The sequence below is a fragment of the Pristis pectinata genome, chromosome 4, assembly GCF_009764475.1.
Source record: "Pristis pectinata isolate sPriPec2 chromosome 4, sPriPec2.1.pri, whole genome shotgun sequence".
NCBI lineage: Eukaryota > Metazoa > Chordata > Chondrichthyes > Rhinopristiformes > Pristidae > Pristis > Pristis pectinata.
The window spans coordinates 90,381,943-90,403,895 of NC_067408.1; the positions used below are offsets into that span (position 1 = coordinate 90,381,943).

At 39.9% G+C, this 21,953-nt stretch overlaps 1 protein-coding gene and 1 long non-coding RNA gene across 7 annotated transcripts in view; one reads left to right on the forward strand and one right to left on the reverse strand.

Annotated features, from left to right (window-relative positions):
• The window catches only part of mab21l3 (mab-21-like 3), a 39,842-nt gene extending 31,151 nt beyond the window's left edge, over positions 1-8,691 (forward strand). For 4 of the 5 annotated variants that reach the window (XM_052015034.1, XM_052015035.1, XM_052015038.1 and 1 more), the window contains 2 exons: positions 6,297-6,491; positions 7,989-8,691. In XM_052015034.1, coding sequence (XP_051870994.1) covers positions 6,297-6,491; positions 7,989-8,222 — 429 coding nt within the window. In that variant the 3' untranslated portion in view covers positions 8,223-8,691. The remainder of the gene's footprint in view (positions 1-6,296; positions 6,492-7,988) is intronic. The other variant, XM_052015039.1, reaches the window with a different exon arrangement.
• The window catches only part of LOC127569948 (uncharacterized), a 58,865-nt gene that overhangs the window by 4,929 nt on the left and 31,983 nt on the right, over positions 1-21,953 (reverse strand). Inside the window, exons 3-6 of one of the 2 annotated variants that reach the window (XR_007956269.1) lie at positions 5,897-5,940; positions 5,463-5,533; positions 4,566-4,708; positions 898-1,143 (exon numbers count right to left, since the gene is read on the reverse strand). This is a non-coding gene — a long non-coding RNA (uncharacterized LOC127569948). The remainder of the gene's footprint in view (positions 1-897; positions 1,144-4,565; positions 4,709-5,462; positions 5,534-5,896; positions 5,941-21,953) is intronic. The other variant, XR_007956270.1, reaches the window with a different exon arrangement.

The window sequence follows — 21,953 nt, forward strand, 5'->3', positions numbered from 1 at the left end:
AGAAAGGGGTGGGGAGGGGAAGATATGCTTGGTGGTGGGGTCCCATTGAAGATTACGGAAGTGGTGGAGAATGTGTTGGATACGTAGGCTGGTGGAATGAAATGTGAGTACAAGGGGACCCTATCCCTGTTAGGGGTGGGGGTGAGAGCAGAAGTGCGGGAAATGGCAGAGAGGCAGGTGCAAGCTCTCTCAACCACGGTAGGGGGCAAGCCATGGTTAGTAAAGAAGCTGGACATTTCAGATGTCCTGGAGTGGAAAGCCTCTTCTACTGTCCCTGCCGTAGGAGTAATACCTACCCCTGCACCACCTCCATCCAGGGACCCAAACAGTCCTTTCAGGTGAGGCAGAGTTTTACCTACACCTCCCCTAATATCATCTGCGCATTTGGTGTTCCAAGTGTGGCCTCCTCTACATTGGTGAGACCAAACACAGACCAGTGACCATTTCGTAGAACACCTGCACTCCATCGGTAACTGTAATCTGCATCTCACCGTTGCCAGTCACTTGAACTACCCCTCCCCCAAATCACTGATATGTCAGTCCTCTGCCTCCTCCACTGCCAGGAGAAATCCAACACAAACTGGAGGAACAGCACCTTTCTGTCTTGGGACCTTACAGCCTAACGGCATGAACATAGAATTCTCACACTTAAAATAAGTCAAATCTGCGCGCCCCCCCCCCCCCCCCCGCCCCACTGTGCCTTTTCTTTTCTTCCCTTTTCTTTTGTTTCCTCTCCTCCCTCCCCCCCCATGGGGCACCTGCCTCCATACCTTTGCCCCATCCCCCAGTGGATCTGCTCTGCCCTGCTCCCCCACATCTGCCTATCACCACTGTGTGTCCACCCCACCTCCCCCTTTTTTTTTCCCCTCCTATATATTGGGCTTCCCATTTTCCTACCTTCAGTCCTGAAGAAGGATCCTGACCCAAAACGTTGACACTTCTTTCCTCCACGGATGCTGCCTGGCCTGAGTTCCTCCAGCATCTTGTTTTTCCATCTGGATTCCAGCCACTGCAGTCCTTTATTTCTCTTGTATTATGGTTTGTAGCGTTGGGTAGAAAACTGGTCTTGGAGCAATTTCTCAGGCGATTTAAAAACATTATTGTTTTTAATGGGGAGGTGGAGTGGAGGAGGGGGGATTTCACCTGTACAGAATACATAAACTGCAACTTATTCCTCATTCTAAAAAGAACAAGAAGACATCATGAGTAGAAGCAAATGTGTGATTTGTTCAGTTTGGGGTTTTTATAGTACTAAATTCAGTCCAGTGATCAAGTACTAACTCAGCATGAAAGCAGAGCTTTCCTTCCTTTCAGTTACTTATCCAATTCTCTTTTGAAAGCCACAATTGAATTTGCCTTCACTACCACCCCTAGCAGACCACCAAACCCTAACCACGTGCTGTGTTTTCTCTCGTGTCACATTTTTGGTGCTTCTGCCAATCACCTTCATTCTATGTTCCCTAGTTCTTGGTCAGCACAAAAAGTTTACAATTATGTCTATATAGATAGCAGATATAATCACATTCACCCCCAAAACATTTAGGGCCCTTTTTAAAAATTCTAATGTGGATGTGAGCATCACTGGCAAAATCTTCCTGCATGGATGTCCTCTAAATATCCTTCACAGAGGAGTGGTGAATTGCCTTCTAATTTGAATTCCCCCTTCATCAGCCTCCTTTTACTCTTCCTTTTCCCCCTTAAATCTCTTCCTCTCTGCCCCTTCCTGTTGCTTCCCCTCTTCTCCCTCTACCTCATTTCCTTTCTTCCAACTCTGTCTTCTCCCTCTTCCTCCAGCCATGCCCACCCCAATCCATTAAGCTCCACCTACATCTTGATCTGTAATTCATATTGATCTTAACTGATCTCCCAAAGCACAGATAGTTATTACATACAAAACGTGTCTCTCAGCTAAAGGGTTACAGCCACAGGAAGGGTCAGATGGCAAATATTGATTATCTTTAAGTCAAGGTTTCTGAACATATATGCCTTAAGTTTGTGCACCATCCAACTGGGGGGGGTGCCTTTAGTATCTTTATTGTGGTATTTAGTTAGCTAGTTCATGGAGAAAAGAGTGAAATATGCTCTGCATATTAGCTGGCTGTAGGGGCTGCAAGCAGTGTCCAATTCCCCAAAATCTCCCCACTGCATGTGATATCATTGGGCCGTTATTAGCTGGGAGAGACGAGAGGGAATAGGTATTTTATCAAATGTGAAGTGATTTTTTAAAAAAAAAGTTGCGAACCACTCTGATAAACAATGCCAGATGTTACATGTCACTGATCATTGATTCTCCTTGCTGTTGCCTTCTCCATTAATTCAACTCAGCAACAGTTGTTGTTAAAACTGAGAACTGTGGAGTGTGTGTGGGTGGTGGGAGTCAGGAAAGGGCTGTGAGGAAGATTAAACAGGAGGGGAATCAGGAAATTAGCTACAACAATAAGTGATTTGCAGTTAGCACCAATAGTATGTCATTTTTTGTCCTTTGAATTTCCCATGAAGAGTTACAATGTAGTTTGATTGCTTTTATTTGGCATTTTTGCATAAATTCAAGGTGTATTGCCATAAGCATGTGAATCCAAACGCCATTGTTGTTCTACGTTCAACAATTGAGTGTCTCAAATACAAAGGTGTGCCATGCCAAGTTTGCTTGATTTGTCTGGAGAAATTGAAGAAATATACAAAGATATCCAGTTCAGATCTGCCGGGAGTTCCAGCATAACACTCCCAGCTCATGGTATCATTACGGTACATATGGAACCAATGATGCCAAAGGTAAGGAGATAAGAGACTGAAGATGCTGGAATCTGGAGCAAAAACTGATGGAGAAATTCAGTGGGGCAGGCAGCATCGGTGAATACAGAGGGATTGCTGTTTCAGGTCAAAACCCTGAGACCATTGAGGGGAGATAACCAGTATGAAGTTGAAGGTGAAACAGGAGCTGGCAGGTAAAAGGTGGAACCAGGTGATAAGGGGACAGATGGAGCCAATTGGGGGCTAGGGAGAGCGGAGATAGAGTTAGAGGCTGGGAAGTGATGTGGAAAGAACAAAGGGCTGCAGATTCTGGAATCTGATCAGTAAAGACAGATAAACTGGAAAGGGAGGGAATGATGGGCAGATGGAACCAGTGGAGGAAGGGATAGGAGACCCAGTGGATTAAATGTGTGAGTGATAGGCAAATGGATCCACAATGGCCAGGGCATACCATTTCAACTCCCCTTCCCATTCCCACACTGACCTGTCTATCCTCAGCATTCTCTGCTGCCAGGGCAAGGCCAAAGGACAAACTGGAAGAACAGTACCTCATATTCCACAAAAAGTGCTGAGTTCCTCCAGCATCTGCAGAATTTCTTGTGTCTCAGTACCTCATATTCCGCCTGGGTAGTCTACAACCCAATGGTGTGAACATTGAATTTTCCAATTTCAGGTAACCCATACCATCTGTGTTCATTTCTCTATCCTTCTGAGGATAGAACCTAAGTTCTCACAACCATTCTTTCCGAACCTTCTCCAATCTAGTCTCCACAGATGCTGCCTGACTTGTGGAGTTCCTCCAGCAGTTTGTTTTATGCCAAAGGTAAGATCATTTCTAGAAATGATTGATGCCAATGAACCCGATACAACATTTCTATCAAATCTGCAGCATCATTTGTCCAACAAAAAATTGATTCAAATGCACATGGATGAAAATAGTGAACCAGCAATAAAACCAAGAGCTTATTTCAGGGGTTATGTGATTGACCTGTTTTTGCTGCAGCAATTAGATTGGATTCTGCAGTTTAAAGAAAAACTCCCCCCACAGCTGCTGTAAGTGTGAACTAGTAATAGTGCATGGAGGTAAATGGGGACCTGAATGAACATACCAACCAACAGGTAATTTTGTCAAACAATTGGGTTCAAGGACTAGGAAATAAAAAGTGAAAGGACTGAAAAGAAGGGAAGTTAGAGGAGCCAGTCTTTCATTTTCAAATCAATTACAGGAAGAGAAGTGAAAATGAATAAAAGATTAGAATAGAGTTTTTTTTTAAAAGAAATCTAAATTCTAAATCTGATATTCTTGGGTGTAAGCCCCAATTTCACAACATTCAATGTATTTTAATAGAGAGTCAAATAGTGAAATACTATCTTCACACAACTAACGTCAGACCAGTACAATTTGGACAGAAATATTTGGATGTCTGTATTTATGTGCATATTTACTCATTGGAAACTGCAAAGTAATCTATGCAAAAATTGTGTTCGCCCCACTGTTACATTGACAGGAAATTCCTATCTGTCCTTTAACCTATGGCTAGATCTAATTATAATAAAAATGAAATTACTTTTGTCAGTACATAAAATTACAGAAAATTTGCAGGCCTACCATTAGAATGGGGGAAGGCTATTTAGCCTCTTGCACCTGATCCTTTGTTCAATTAGATCATGAACAACTAGTATTCTAGTTAACTACCTTGTCTGCGTATATGATTTGCATTCATACATTGTTACAATCTGTCAAACTCTCATTAAAAATGTTCAATTAAACTAACAGCTACTGCCTTTTGAGAGAGTTCCATGCTTCTACCAACCTGATGTAGTGTCTGTGACTTTGTCACTGGAGACTGGAAGCTGATAGATGCAAAAGGTCTATAGTCATGATGACAAGTGTGCATTCTCTTGGAGATCCTCTCAGTAGCATTTCTCCAAACTCAAAATACATCAAGGTTTTATCCTATTAAGAACAAAGATAACATCAGGTGTTTCAATACAATTTCAATAGCTACAGTGACATAGTTTACTTCAATATTTTGAGCCTGACATCATTGTTGGGACAAAGTAATTCACATGGACGGTCTAAAAGCTTCTGAGGACAGAGATCCCAGATACCCAAAATTAGTGTTGTGAGGCCTGACTTTGAGTACACACATATCCCAATTATTGATAGGCATATTAGTTCTGTCTATGACCATGTTTGATGTGCTAAGTAACAAAATAAATCTGTTCTTGGTCACAATGATACAAAACAATTTAACTGAAGGTGTCTGATGCAGGCCAATTAATGTAGGCCCATTGTCTGACATTTGGCTGACGCAGACAAGAATGTCTTGTGGTCATGTCAGTTCACAAACCATTTCTCTTGCACAGCCAGCCTCCTCCTGTGCTCTGTAGATAGTACTGTTTGCTTACGTAGCTATCCTTTTAATTTAAAAACTGATTACTGCTTGCAGCTTACATTTGAACAGTTCTTTTTGAAGACTGGTTTTAGTTTGTATTAATGCCTGCTATCCACATCATTCCTGAAAGACATCCAATGTCTAACAATCCCTTGCACTCTGCATGGTGGACACTTGCCAAATTGAACCAGTTCATTGCAGGTTTTGTGCAATGTTGTTAAGTCCAAGTGAAAATTTGGAAGAAAAATACTTTTCAGATGGGTGCAATTTGTGCCTGTTTCAGCAATGGCTTTCAAAATGGGAAACACTCACCCATATCTTCAATCCTCCATTTGTTCTGTCTGTTCCTTCTGTAGGGCCTTCAGGAAAAGTTCAAATGCTTCCTGATGGATAAACCAGAAAAAAACATAGAATAGTAAAACACAGGAGCAGGCCCTTTGGCCTGTGATGTCTGCGCCGAGCATGATGCCAAATTAAACTAATCCCTTATGCCTGCATGTGATCCATATTCCTCCATTCCCTGCATATCTATGTGCCTGTCTAAAAGCCTCTTAAAGCCACTTTCATATCTGCTTCCATCACTACCCCTGGCAGTGCATTCCAAACAACTACCATGCTGTGTGTGTAAAACAAAAACTTGCCCCGTATATCACCTTGAAACTGTGCCCTCTAGTATTTGACACTTTTACCCTAGGAAAAAAGATTCTGACTGCCTACCCCATTTTAATAAATTTCTCAAGCCTCACCTCAGCTTCTGATGCTCCAGAGAAAACAATCCAATAACAAAGCACTGTAGACAGAAGTGGGAAAGCGAGTGTGTTACTTGATTTATACCTGAAATTGCAACCAGACTTTAGAATAGTTTTTTTGTAGAGGGGGAAGATATCACTTCTGATTTTCCAGTCTATGACCATGTAAATAGTTATTCCATGTTCTTTGAAAAACACAGGTTCACTTTCATAAAAAGAAAACAAGTCCCTAGAGAGAAATTTCTCTATTCTGCAATTGCATACTTTTTGTTAAATAGTGGAAGATATTTTTGTTTGTAGGAGAAGGAAATGTTAAAATCTGCTTGTCAGAAGTATTTACAGAGTATATTATCTGTATACAGTATAAACTCGATACCCATTACTTTCTGTCTGGCAGTCTTTTGGATTTAATTTATTGGCAAGATCAAATTACCACTGGCAGCTCTCATTCACACGTGCAGAGCAGGAGCTATTAGAGGATATGGATGAAGATGGTGGCTGCCGTCTAAAGTGTTTACAAGTCATAAGAAAACTGAAGGAAGATCACTGGTGTCCTGGAAATAAACCAGTCATTACTTCCTATCATCTACAGGTAGAAATGTTCTTCAATTTGCAAAGCAGATTCCAGCTGATCTATGTGCATGTCAAGAACAGTCTCTCGGTCTTTATTCTCATGCATGGATTTATAGAAAAATTGGGAGCAGTAATTTTAGCTTAAACAACACTCATAGCTGCTGGGTCCTCTATTGAGAGGTTACATTTATCAGAATTATTGACAAAAGTAAATTATATCATCACTGCCGCGAACCTATCAACATCTTCCATTCAATATTCCCACACAGCTTTCAGTGCCTCAATGGGAAGATTAAATTTCTCCTTTGGTTTCTGGGTCATTATCTTTCCTTTTTGCCAGCAGTCCACTTTAGACTAATACTTTTATCTCGATCTGTCTTTTAAAGTTTATCTAGGTTGTTCCACCTTGCTGGGGGAACAGAATCTGACCAACGAACTGGTCCCTTTTACTCACATCCCCGTGCCCATTAACCTACAGTGGCTGCCAGATAAGCAACACTTCTCATTCAGTGTCAAGTAGGCCTCAAGCAGTGTGCTCTGCCCCTGAGAGCTGTTGACACAAGGCAAGGTCAGGGGTGGGGCCTTAACACAGGTCTAAACTGTTAAGGCTTTGTGATCATTTTAAAATATTTCTAATATTCAGTTTTGTAGAAATTAAGTTTTAAGATATTAAAAATATAAAATCAAAATTAAATAAATTCACTGAAGTGCTGAGAAAAAATTATAAATTGAAAACATTGGTAAATATTTAAAAGTAAATAACAGAACTTGCCATGCTTAACTAACCCCGTCTAATTTAAAAGGTCAGAAATCCCCTTTCAAATCGGTGCAGTCACTGCTCTTACTCCAGGTCTATGTGGAGTCCAGTAATGGAGTGAAGTAACTGGCATTTATCACTCAGCACATCCCAGAATTACAATGGGTTCATACAAGTTCAGGCTTGCTATGACAGTAGCTAAATGCCAGCCTGATTCGACCCAGTAAATTGAATGTGCAGAGATCAGTCCTACCAGTGGCCAATACTCAGATGCTCATTTATTGCTAGTGCCCAGAGACAAATTTCCCCTTGACCCAAAACATCAACACTGTTTCTCTGCCCATTGAAGCTGCCTTCTGTTTTTCTCCCCCAGTATGATTATTTAATTGTGAGATGAGATGATTGCCTAGAAATTCACCCCCAGTCAGTAGCATTAAATATACTTTATGATTGCTGCTGTGCATCCCACATACTAGCTATTAATTGATTAATTAAATTGACTACAATTATTGCTGATACAGCCAGCCTATTAAACAAGAATCAATGTTCAGTCAAATGTTATTGCTCAGTGAGAGACATGGATGAGGATTGTTGAATATGGCAAGGTTGAATATGGCATTTGGCCATTGGTAACCCAAATGCAAATCAGCAACCCTTATGTAAAGTGATGAACTAAATTTACTGCACTAAATTCATAATTTCTAACCAGCCACAGAAATTCACTGATAAGGAAGTAACCACTTATTTTTGTCTTTCCAGACATTATTGTTTTGGACCTGTGAGAAATATCCACGCCCTAAAGATTGGAAAAATTTCCAGAAATGCTTTCTGCGGTTGGTAAAGAAACTTCAGAAATGTGTGCTGCAGAGATACCTCCGACATTACTTTGTAAAGAGCTATAACCTGTTTAAATATGCTAACACAAATGAACTGGATATAACATCTCAGAAAATTAATGACTTCTTAATGAACCCTGGTGTGTTCTTCCATTGAATATGGTAGTTTTTTTAGCAAATGACAAGTTCCACTGCACTAAATGTTAAAATGTTTTGAACCCCCCCCCCCCCCCCCTTTTACCAATCTTAAAATTGAGTCGAGTTACTTTTAATACTGGGAGGAGCATACAAGTAGATATTACCAATGACATAGTTACTGCACAAATATTTGTGCCAGATTTCTTTCCAATATTTCAATGAGACCCTAACCACCATTAAAATTTGAGAGAGAGAAACTTAAAGGATCATGTTATGCACTATTCGTTTACATTGCTAACATTCTTTCCTGTAATATGATAAAAGGTTTAAATGTCTTTGCTTAAAATGATTCTTTGCTCTGGACTTTTATTCTTTGAAGAATAATCAGTCTCTTCAAATTAAGGTTTTTTTATTTGGTCTTGCTGTGCAATGCTCTTTTTTTAAAAAGAAAGTGTTACCTGCAGCCATTGTTTAGTGTTTAATGAATTGCCATTGAGTTCATGAAATATTTAGTAAACTAAATTAAAGATACATTCTGAACCTCTGATTTAACTCAATTTATTCCTAATACTGCACTTCACTAATATATATTTCTTCTCCATGAAACCTACTGTTCAGCCCAAGGACCCAGATTCTTGCTTGATTTAAGTATGAGCATACATGTTAAATAATGAATTGAACTTACAAAACCAAAAAGAAACTCCAATAAATTTCACTGCTGCTTCTAAATTAAGGTATATTCCACTGAATAGCTAAAGAGTTGATAAACCTATTGGCATGTAGTTTTGTGAAACAGTTGACTTTACAGAAATTGTGAAGGTCCAATGTTGCTGCTATCGCACTGCAGTGTTGGACTCCTCAAAAAGTTCTATTAGTGAAGAAGAATGCTACAAGAGACTAAGGGAGGTATCAGTGTTTATAGATTTTATTAGGAAAGACCTTAGGTGTTTTTATTTTGCTTAAATATTGAGATTTGAGGTCTTTTCATTCTTTGAACCATTTTTAAAAGTTTTTGAATGTCATGGACAAGTTTGGTAGCTGGTTAAGCCAAAGGAATGCAGTTAAACCTGCCACAGGCTCATCAGGCAGACTACCCAACCACAGAGCTGTCCTGTTGAACTTCATGAGGGGTACACTGATGTAGCACAGTGACAGCCAGCTTAAACCCACATTGGTGCTGGACTTCTGCAGAAAACAAAAGGCAAGTCAGGGCAGGTGTCCCTGCACCATGAACTCTGCCAGCATTTGCTGTTACTATTGAAGATGTAGATCACACAGCGAGAATGTGCTGGTAATAGAAAGGATGAACATTGAGTCCAGTGGCAAGGACACTGATCCAGGAAACTATTGTCCCAGATAGTGTTAACCTTCTTTAGTGTTGTTAGGGTATCTCCATCCTCATAACTATCTGAATACAGCTCCATAACATTTTTGTTATGTTACAATTCATACTATACTTTTATGATTGTAAACACAGACATTATACATATTCCCTGATTTACGATCATTAGATTTATGTATTTTTCTTTAACACCATTGACTCTTTAGAATACAAGTCCTAAATTTATGAGGATTTTAACGCTATAAAAAAGTCGCCAATCTCTTCCCTAAATGTATTTTGTAGATTCTCCTACATTATTTTGTCATCTTCAAGATTGCAATGCTCCATTTGTTAACACAATTCATCATGGTGTATCCTGTACATCTTTCAAGATGATTTTAAAATCCCTTAACAGCTGAGTATTACACCTTGTTGAAGAACAACAAGCCATAACCATCAATACTAAACTGGATAAATTAAAAAGATGAAATATGCTGGTCATTAAATCTTGCAGCATTGATGGTACAAACAACATGGACAGAATAAAAGTTAGTACTCTTGGAAGTGCATTGTGTTTCAAAGAGCAGAGATATTATAATAGAGAAAATAAAAAAAAGTGAAGCGTGTGGTTAGAAGATCTGAATTAATGGCACATGCCCTCAGTTTGAATGTTGATGATCCAAGAAAAATAGAACATGTTATGGACAAGACTTGAAAGAAAGTGAAGAAGGTGTTGGGTCTCTGAGTGTGCCAAAAGGTTCAAGACCAGCAATGGCTGGTTTGAATGCTTCAAGAAACATGCAACGCTGCATAATCCTTATCTTGTGGGAGATAGCACGTGCCATGGAGTGGAAACAAATCATCAAGGAAGATCCTCTCCTAAACATGTACTTAATGAGGGTGAGAGAGAGCACTTTTGAGAGGCCGTGTTCATCTCGAGGGATGAGAAAATTACTCCAGACTTCGGGGCAGCAAAGATTGCCTTGCCCTTCTCCTTTAAGACAATCCCAAGGGTGACTGCAAACATGAGGCTCTCTTAATCTACCACTCAGAGAATCCAAGTGTTCTAAAGGGATACTCGAAGACTAGTCTCCCACTGGTGTTGTGATTTAGCAAACCCTGGGTAATGGTGCTGTTTTTTCAAGATATCTCGTCACTTCTCTCCCTCTTCATCAAACTATTGTGGAAGGTATAACCTGCACAACAGAGCCTTGCTCACCATTGACAGTGCCCCTGGACGTCCAATTATCATCATGGACACGGCTGACAACATCCAGGTTGTATTTTTGTCTCCTAATACCATTCATTGTTACAACCCATAGACCAGGATACTATTGCTCCTTTTGAGGCTTACCTACGGCAGTGTTTAATGAGGCACATCATTCAGAATGGAGCAGCAATGACAAACCCACCATTCTGGAAATTTGGAAGAGTTTCAACATAAGGATAGCAATGGCTTAGATCTGTGCCACTTGGGATGACGTAACTGATGCAACAATGCATGTTGTGTGAAGGGAATAGCAGCCACAAAGTGTGCCCAACTCCCTTAGGTTTCTAACCAATCAAAAAGTACAAAAAGACATTGTCAAGTTGGTGAATGAGACTGGGTTAGATGTAGTAAACCAGAACAACCTGGAAGAGTTATTGGAATCTTGTGCCAAAGAGCTCACAATTGGGGATCTGTTAGAGCTTCAGCCACAGAGGTAACAAGAGGAATAAGAAGCTGCCAACATAGCCACCACCACCACAAAAACAGCTCACTACGAAAAGGCTTTCTGCTAAAGCAAGTCCATTTACTTTAAATGCATATAATTTAGTGCAAGGAGCCTCTCATGTAAGTCAGATGAGGGATATGAGCAAGGTCTTAAATGAATACTTCTCATCTATACTCACCAAGGAGCAGGATATGGAAGACAGTGAGTTCAGGGAACTGGAATTGGTTTACTATTGTTACATGTACCAAGATACAGTGGAAAACCTTAGTTTTGCAAGGCATCCATACAGATCATTTCAAAACATAAGTACATTGAGGTACTACAAGGGAAAAGCAATAACAATGCAGAATATAGGAAAGGAATACAGGAGAGGTGAAGAGATGCCTTTAAAGTCTGGAGCATGTCAGTTTTAAGAAAGGGAGGTGTCTTGGAACACAAGGATGGATAAGTCCCTGGGGCTGGATGAGATCTAGTTTGATTGAGTTTTTAATTGAAGAGGTAACTAAGATTGATGAAGGCAGGATTGCACTTTGCCTATATGGACTTTAGCAAGGCATTTAAGAAGGTCCAGATGGTAGGCTGATCTGGAAGGTTAGGAACAGGGGATCAAGTCAAATCGGATCCAAAATTAGGAGGTGGTGGGTGGTGGCGGAAGGATGCTTTTCTGATTGGTTTTCTGATCGCAGAGATTGGTGCTGGAACTTTTGTTGTTTGTGATAATATTAATGATTTGGATGGGAATACAAGAAATATGATTAGTAAGTCTGTGGATGACATGAAAATTGGTGATTTTGTGGATAGCAAAGAAGGTTGTCTAAGCCACAGAAGGATATAGATCAGATGGAAAGTTGGATGCTGCATTGGCAAATGGAATTTAATCCTGACGAGTGCAAGGTGATGCATTTTGGGAAGTGAATTAGGGAAAGGACATATACAGTAAATGGTAGGATGACAAGGAATGTTGATGAATAGAAGGATGTTGGGGTTCAAGTCCATAGTTCCATAATAGGATGGAGAAGAAGGCATATGGCATACTTGCCTTCATAGGCTGAGGACATCTATATAAATATTGGGAGGTTATGTTGCAACTTTAAAATACACTGGTTAGACTACTCTTGGAGCATTGTGTGTAGTTCTGGTGACAATACTATAGGAAGGATGTGGATCCGCTGGAGAGAGTGCAGAGGAGATTCACCGGGATGTAGCCCAGATTGGAGGACTTCAGTTATGGAGAGTGGATCGGCTGACCTCTTTCTTGGATAGATTGTTAAAAGTGAATCAATATGCTATATAGTGTTTTTTTTTAAAAAAAGGTAGAGAAACTAACAGCTTGTTTGGACTGAAACCTAAGCTGCTAACTGATGTTTTGCTCTATCTGGTTAAATCCTATGATCATGTTTGTATAGTAATGTGACACATTGAGGAGGTCATCTATGATGCTTGAATCTAAATAAATTGTCCTCATCATCTGGGTAGGATGTGGTTGATGAGAGGCTTTCACTCTGCCTTGGACCATATATTCTATCAAAGTATCAGCAGACTCTGGGATGTTGAAGACCAGCAAAATGGCTCCCCTGCATCTGAACAAGGCAAGCGAGTGGGAGAGAGGACCTTCCACCTCAATTTTGTTACCATAGTCATAGAGTAATACAGCACAGAAACAGGCCCTTCGGCCAACTCGTCCATCCAACCAAGATGCCCATCTAAGCTAGTCCCATTTACCTGCATTTGGCCCATATCCCTCTAAACCATTCCTATCCATGTACCTGTACAAATATCTTTTCAATGTTGTTATTGTACCTGCCTCAACCACTTCCTCTGGCAGCTCATTCCATATACGCACCACACTCTGTGTGAAAAAGTTGCCCCTCAGGTCCTTTTTAAATCTTTCCCTTCTCACATTAAACCTATGCCCTCTAGTTTATGTTCCCTTTCCTTGGGAAAAAGACAGTATACATTCAGCCTATCCTTGCCCATCATGATTTTATACATCTCCATGAGGTCACCCCTCAGTCTCCTACGCTCCAAGGCGTGAGGGCCCAGCCTGCCCAACCTCTTCCTGTAACATTCTCGTAAATCTTCTTTGCACTCTTTCCAGCTCAATGACATTTTTCTTACATCAGGGTAACCAAAACCATACACAATACTCCAGGTGTGGTCTCACCAACATCTTGCACAACTGCAACATAAAGTCCCAACTCCTATACTCAGTGCCCTGATGGATGAAGGCCAGCATCCCAACCCACTTCTCCACCACTCTGTCCACCTGTGATGCCACTTTCAGGGAACTATGTACATGTACTCCTAGGTCCATCCGTCCTGCAACACTCCCCAGGGCCTTACCATTCACTGTGAAAGTCCTACCCCGGTTTGACTTCCCAAAATGCAACACCTTGCACTTATCTAAATTGAATACCATCTCCACCCACTTACCCAGCTGATCAAGATCGTCCTGTAACTTTGATAACCTTATGTATTGGGAGCCTTTCACACTGATTTTTATGGTTTCCACCTGCTTGGTTGCTTAAGTTTGAAAGACCATCATGGCAAAAAATATTAAGTCTTCAGGCCCAGGTACTGTCCCAGAAAAATCCAAAAACTATAGCAGCCTTGTCTCTTGCTCTTTCTACTATGTTTAAACAGTATAAGGGAGAAATTTTCCTTAGTGCTGAGAAAGAGTAGCAGCCATCCATTTTACTCCCCGTCCATTTGACGCCATTATGTCCAGTGTTTAAAACTGGTAACCAAAGGCAAATTTCTACTGGTTCCTAATAGAGTTTCACTGCCCAGATAGATGCAGCAACAGGAGAGGACACAGTGAAAATTTATGAGAACAGTTCATGGTGTGAAGATCTACAGTTACAAGGAGAGATTGGAATTGTTTTGCTTAGAGAAGGCTGAGGGGAGAGCTGATAGAAGTTTATATATTGAAGAGGGGCCAGGACAGAGTGTTTACTGGGAGGCTGTTCCCACCGGTGGAGGTGTTGAAGACAGGTATAAAATGGGGAACAGAATTAAGAGAGACAAGGAAAAACCTTTCAATGCAGTATGTGGTTGCATTCTGAGTACAGACTGCAGAGGCACAGCAGGTTCCACTTCAAGAGAGAAGTTAAGAAAGATCTGCAAAGCAACAGAGAAGAGGCTAGAGGATGGATTTAGTGAATTGCCTTAATAGAGATCTGGCACAGACATTATGGGCTGAATGGCCTCCTCTGCTGTAACCATTCTATGATTCTGTAAACATCATCACAATAAAGCCTCCAGCAAGTTGTCCATACACTATGAGGAAGGATGCCTAATCCGTCTGGACTGCTGTTTGATATTCAAATGACATAATATTTATAATCACGTTGACACAATGTGTTCCCATGTTCCTCATATTCTTTCTCTAAACATACCTTCCAATTTAATCTCAAAATATAAGGGGCTATTTTAACCCTATGTGCCCAATAGAAATAATCAGTTAAAAATTGCCTCTTATATTTTGAGTAGGTTTGATGACTCTCCCCGAATGGATAATTGAACCCCTGAATGTTGTTGCTGGTACGCCAGGAGAAAAGTACTTCTTTGTTCAGGTTTCTGCCCCGTACACGCATCACATAACAAGCTTCTTTTTATAAGATTATTAGATTATTCTCCTGCAAGAGTAAGAACAGTCCCATTTGATTTAAGCAACAAGCTTCTATTTCACCATATCCTCTGTTGCAGCTGATGCACTACCGTGAGAAAATTTAGTGCTTATTGTAAAAGTTGGAAAACAACATTAAAACATGAAACAACTTGTCAGATGTCTTTCTGCTACATGTATTATCAGTGGCTGCACATTCTGAAGATGTTCTTAGCTGTAACAGACAAGTGTGCAGAGCTCTTTCAAACCTCACCACATAGCTCCAGTAACTGAGGTGGCCCTATTAAAATAAGCCAAACCTAATCCAAAGGCTTTTATAAATTTATACTACATTATGTATCTGTTGGTCCACGTTCAATTTCCCCACCTAAAATATGGTTAAACACAAAGTCATCTAACTTAATAGCACGGGAAAATTGGCTTTCACAATTTGTATCACTAATGAAAACATAACTAAACTTGTGATATGGTTTGTTAGACATCCACAACAGGGCACATTTTAATGGCTTATTTTCTCTCTGTCAATGGTGAAGGTGAGCTATCAAGATTGATGTAAATCACATGCTGAAGGCATAAAATAACCTCCAATAAAGTAACACAGGTTTTTTAGTTCACTAAACAAAGCACAGAATCAGACTGAAGTCTGTACAAAAATCTTGAAACCAAAGTCAACTCTTAATTTACAGCAGCTTGTAGCTGTGAACAGTGTACAAGGTATTAATGTGAAGGAGAGGGGCATTTTCTGCCTTAGTCATTTAGTGCAGGCAAATAAAAAAAAAAGTAAGGCAATGGACACTTAAAGGCGCATGTACAGTATTAAATAAATGAAAGTCATGTGACCAAACTTAAGTCCAAATAGAGATGGAACCCCAATTTAAGATCTTTTTCTTATGTCCTACTTCAATCTGTGCAAGAGCAAAGTGCCTGCCTGACACCAGCTGTGTCCTTACTTAACAATGCAGCTAGATGTCTGATGATAGTTTCCTGACTAGAAAAGATAGTGGGATGAGGATCTGGGCCCCAACAGGTCAAAGAGGAATAAGATTTAAATGGTCCTATCTTCAAAATCAGCTGGATCTCCTACCGCCCTATGTAGATTACCCACTCGCCCAGCACTTCCTATACAAGTTAAAGCACTCCTGTCAAAGACACGAAGAATGAAAGCCTTTTTTTTTTAGATGGAATACTGAAAGTATTAATTCTATAAACTGTGGAAAGTTGTGGAGTTATTTATCTTGAAGAAATAATTTTCCTTCACAACAAACTGCTTTGCTCCATCTTTCCAGTGGGTGGTGCTTTAAGCCAGGGTATACACATAAATAGACTGTTTCTGATGAATCCTTCCAAATTTATGGAAATGTAAAGACTGTCAGATTAGAGGATGTTTCAAACAGATATATATAGTTTAGCAGACAAAACTAAATTTCTGCCAATGCTGTTATTCTCCAGTTTTTCTTCTACTGTGCTACTGAGAATATGCATTCCAGAGGCAGCAGTCTGTCAGGGTATTTTGGACACAAATAGTCACAACTAAGAACCTCAATTGTTGCTTTTGATAGTAATCATAAACCATATCCTCTAACTCTCTCAAATCAAGCCACTTTTTAAGCATTCAATGAGAAATGCCTATCACCTGATCATTTGCAAGAAAGTTTTGAACTACATCAGTACTATTTTGGCTACATTTTCAAGATGTAGCAGAGTAAGTTGGAGATGTTAAATAAGCTACAAGGTCTGGTAAATCCACATGGTCTACTGGCAATTATTCCACTCTGTGAAGGGTGAATCAAGAGATATGATAAGTTGGTATCAGGGTAAAAAGGTTTTTGGAAAGGGCTTAAAAATAGACATCAAGCAATATCAAACCTATTGGTCATCCTATTATTGTCATAGAAATGTTTATCTAAAGTAAATAGGGAATGTGCAGTCTCGACATTGAGAGTGCACATTCCCTTTTCAGGATTCAGGAAGACCTATGACCCAGCTCCTTGGAGCAAGCAGGGCCATCTGCTGGAATTTCAGTTTGACCAGTTTTGAAACAGGCAAGCAAATTGAAATTAATGTCATGGAGGAAAGTGTGCAAAGCAAATGCCATTCCATAACCTTGTGTTATGTATCCATTTTAGTTGATCATTTGGGAGTGGGGTGGTGTGGATGGTAGGAAGGGCTTTTCTACTTCATGGGCATACCTTGGTGATAAAGTGATAATTCAATTGAACTGTGGAACACTATCACATTTTGTACTTTGACTTCCAAATATGCTTTTGATAAATGTCTGCACAAAAGGCTCAAAGCTGTGGGTAAAACATGACAAGTTGGCAAGAAATTTCCTCAGAGTTATAAAACAAGTTCTTTTAGCATATTATGTCAGTGTGGGAAAGTACTAATTTTAATCTTCAGAGCTCAGTCCTGGAGCCACAACCACCCCTAGTTTCCATCAAAGACCTGGTTTCAGAAGCATAGTACAGATTGGTTGCATCTGTCAATGACTGTGGGTGAGGGGTTAGGCAATGGAACCGGGGACAGGGGGAACAGCTCTGAAATTGCACCACAAGTTGGACAAAATGTGTATATGGGCAGACAAAGCGGAGAAGAGTAAAAGATCTGCAAACAGTAGGGAAAACTTGTCAAAGACTGTACGACTAGTGATGTTATAATTAAAGATAAAGTTGAAAGCTATCTACAAGTTTCAGTATAAGAAGCTAATGATGTCCAACCGATATCCAACAGCAATCAATAGAACTTGCAAGTGAAGCCACGAACTTTCCTTAAATTAAAAAAAATAATGTAACTGTTGGAAATCTGAAAATACCGGAACTACTCAGGAAGTCAAGTAGCATCTCTGGAGAGAGAAACAGTTAATATTCCAGATTGATATCCCTGCATCAGAACTAAAAGGTCATCAACCTGAAGCATTAACTATTTTTCTCTCCACAGATGCTGCCTGACTTAAAGTGTTTCCAGCAATTTCTGTTTTTGGTTCAAGAGCTGAGCTGATGGTGAAAACCTACAACAACAAAAGTATGTGTTTATATCCTGTAGTAATTGACAGCACACTGTGCTTATCTAACAGGGTTTTGAAATACAGATTTTCTCTGCAAATGGATGGAAACAGTACTGTTGTGAAGCAGGCAGGAAGAGATCACCCTGCAAGAGCCCGAGTCAGATCATGCCACTGTTAAATTACTTCCGATGGGCCTATGTAGAGATGTTAACTGAATAATGATTCACTCAGAAGCATGCATGCTTTATTCCTAGCAGAATGGAACCACAATTGCAATGTTGTCATTCTCACTTAACTGACATCACATGGCAGTTTGCAGTTTTAATAATAGAGGAGAAGTACATCAGCAGCTTTTTAAAGCTACATGAGGAAAGGAGAAAATTGATGAGACAAGCAGCCACATACGGGTGGCATAAGATCCTATTCTGGTAAGTAACCAACCAAGAGCCCTGCATTACTGAATATTCCCATCATAGGCACATCCAGAGCTGCAAAATATGTTAATGATAGATTTTCAGTTGATTTGCTTGCTGGCATTTCTGGCAGTTTGCATTGCCTGCAGAGGGGGGAGATTTCCAACAATTTCAGTCCCCGTGAAAAGAAAGTCAAAAAACTATAAATGTTTCTTTGCAACAGATAGGAATTCACCATTCATTTATATTACCTGAATTATGTGGTCTATATTGACAAGACTGGTTGACATACCAAATCACTTTTCTTCTTCAAATATACATTGTATTTATTTCTGTAAACAAAATGCAATGGTTTAATTTATTTAAGATTTTTTTATAAAATTGACATTTATCTTGGAAAAAACCTAACACTCTCTACCTGAAAGGTGAAAATAGGTTCATGTTAATTAAGTATCCCATTCACCTTCTGCTCTTGTTGGACATTTGAAGCCCGATGCTCTGCCTTCATTTCATTGAGTAACCTTTATGTATTCTGTTTATATGTGGAAAGGTACATCTTGAAAGGTTTCCCCATTCAGAAACATGTTTGATAAGATCATGAAGCCTCAAGCAAGATGAGTTGACATTGGAGAGGGTGATCTTATTGAACTGTATAAAATCATGAGGGGCATCGATAGGGTGAATAGAACACAGAATGCACTCAGTCTTTTTTCCCCAGAAATGGAGAATCAAGAACTAGAGGGCATAGGAGAAGGGAAAGATTTAATAGGAACATAAGAGGGCAACTTTTTTTTTGCAGTGGGTGGTACATATACAGAATGAGCTGCCAGAGGAATTGGTTGAGGCAGGTACAATAACAACTCTTAAAAGACAGATGGACAGGTACATGGACAGGAAAGGTTTAGAAGGATATGGGCCAAACGCAGGCAAATGGGACTAGCATGGATGGGCATCTTGGTCAGCAAGGATTAGTTGGGCCGAAGGGCCTGTTTCTGTGCTGTATGACTTTATGACTCCCAAGTCAGCCTCCAAATACTAATGTAATAACTAGAATGAAGTTTTTCCAGTCAAAGATCTTTTACTCAAAATGTTAACCCCACTCTCATCCTGAATATTCCTAACATTTTATGTTTTTATATGAGAATGAACACATGAAATAACTTAGTTTCTTGCAAAGTGTTTACAGAGAAAAAGCTTATTTCTATTAAAAATTCATTACTCCATAACATGTAATTAGACATATTAACAAAATAAAAGTAGAGAGAAAAAGCTCAACTGATAACCTGGAGACACAAGAGACTGCAGATGCTGGAATATGGAGTAACAAACAAGATGCTGGAGGAACTCAGTGGGTCAGGCAGCATCTGTGGAGGGAAATGCACAGTTGATGGTTCGGATCGAAACCCTTCATCTTCACTGACTCATAACTTCCCTACATTACATGTTATTCTAAGTCTTTACCAGTGCCTAATCTGTTTTTGGCTAATGTGTACAAAGACGATGACAAAGGAATTGTGAGATTCAGATACAAGGTCCTTCAATGATGGATGCACTACAGCATAGAACATGCTAGTAGAGATAACGCACTTGTGGGAATAATCATCGTCAAACTTCCTTATGGATATTTTGAATGCAACTCCGATTAAGGCCCGCAGACCCCATTCTCTCAAGGAAGGAAAACTGCATAATTAGGCCAACAATAAAAGCTAAAAGTAAACATATCTTAAATATGATTCTAAATCAAGATGTTGTATATAGTGGAATTCTGATATAAACCAGAAAGTGTTCTACATACTCAATGCATCAGGGAGCACTGGGGCACTGGGGGGAAGGGGGGGGTGGGGGAAGGGGGAGAAACAAGAGTTAACATTCCAGGTCAGTGACTTTTCCTCAGAAAGTTTCTTGATCTAAAGTATTAAACTCTCTTTTACAGATACAGTCTGACCTGCAGAGTACTTTGAATATAATTGGCCCCTTAATGTTGCAGAATTAAGCTTAAGTGCCAAATTTTCTGTTAATCCTATTGCTTAATATCTATGCATTTCAAGTTTAGTCCTCTGTTTTGAATGTTAACAACAAAACCATAGCTCATTTTATAGCTTTCAAACCTCTGTCGCCACATGTGATAATCTCAATGGAATCTTAGCCAAAGAAATACAAATTAATCAATGGATAATTTATATCCATTTTAATTTAAAGGCATTTCTGAGCTCACGCTTGGATTTTGAGGATTGCTGCAGGACAATTAGTGAGTGGAATGAGATAGATTATAACGGTGTATGCAGGAACTTGAAAAAGTACATTAATTTTCTGAATCACTTCATGTTGAGTCTGCAAATCTGGATAGAATCTAAAATTGCAAATGAAGTGAGGACAAGCACATAATTTTTCCAACAACAAATGGGGCATATTATCCTATCTTGTAAATGAGGAAATGCCTAACATGCCACATTTCTCACTCCTTATTCAATGGCAACACAATGCTCTAGGCATAGGATTGTCCAATGTTATTGTCTGATGTTTTGGAATTGATGGCAATATTGGACCCAGACTGTGGTTAAATAGAAGTTGCATATGTACATGTTGACACTAATATCATTGTTCCACTATTACCTCAACACCTGAACCAAGATCATCAATGTACAATCTGCAGGTGATGTAGGTGTGCATTCTCAGAGGCTAAGCTGCAAGTCAATATTGATTTCTTCACTGTTGTACAAGAGAAAGTGCTGCTGTATAACAATGCTCCCTCTCCCTCTGACATCCTGGATTCATAACAAGACCCGAAAAATATGGATCAGTTTCCGTGCCTCAGGAACCACCTCTCAGTGAAAGCAGATATCAGTGTAGAAATTCACCACCACATCCAGTGTACTGGCAAAGCCCCACACATTGAGAAAAATGAGTGTTCAAAGACTGCTATCTCAAATCTCATGGTCTATTAAGCAGCAGTGATATCCACCTGTCCATATGCTTTGGAGACATCATCAACATATAGTAGATACCTCAAAGGAAATACCAGGTCTCTGCAAAAGTGTTCCCAATCCCAATAGGAGAGCCAATCAGCAACTTCTCCAAGGCCAATGTTCCCAGCATCAAGGCCTGATCACTCTCATTCAACTCTGGTGGATAAACCCATCACATGCCTGATACCAGATTTACTGAGCTCTGCAAAAGGGCAGGGGTTTCCAGGAAGACAGAGAAAATGCTTCAAGGACATTATCAAGATCCCTTGACAAAATGTATCTTTTTCTCACTAACCTGTGGAATTTCCTGCCCATCATCGCTCAAAATGGAGGAGGACCACTGAGGGAGGTACTGAGCACCTCAAGTTTTACAATGAAGTACACAGCGGCCAAGCGCAAACAGCAGAAGTAGCATACAACATCTCAAACCACCTGCTTGTCCCGTCTAGCTCCAAATGTGGCAGAGTCTGCAGATCCCACATATAACTCTGCAGCCACTTCAGAACCCACAGAACTGCCTAGGAAGAAGCATCAAAGCAAATTCATAAGTGAGATGTGAAATTGCTAGCAAGGATAATATTTAATGCCCATTCCTAATTACCCTGGATGTATAAGATAGGAGAGCCAATCTGTTGCTGGTAGAAGGGGATTTGTAAGGTTATTTCCAGGGTTGGGGAGGGACTGCTGGCGAGGTGCTGCCCTT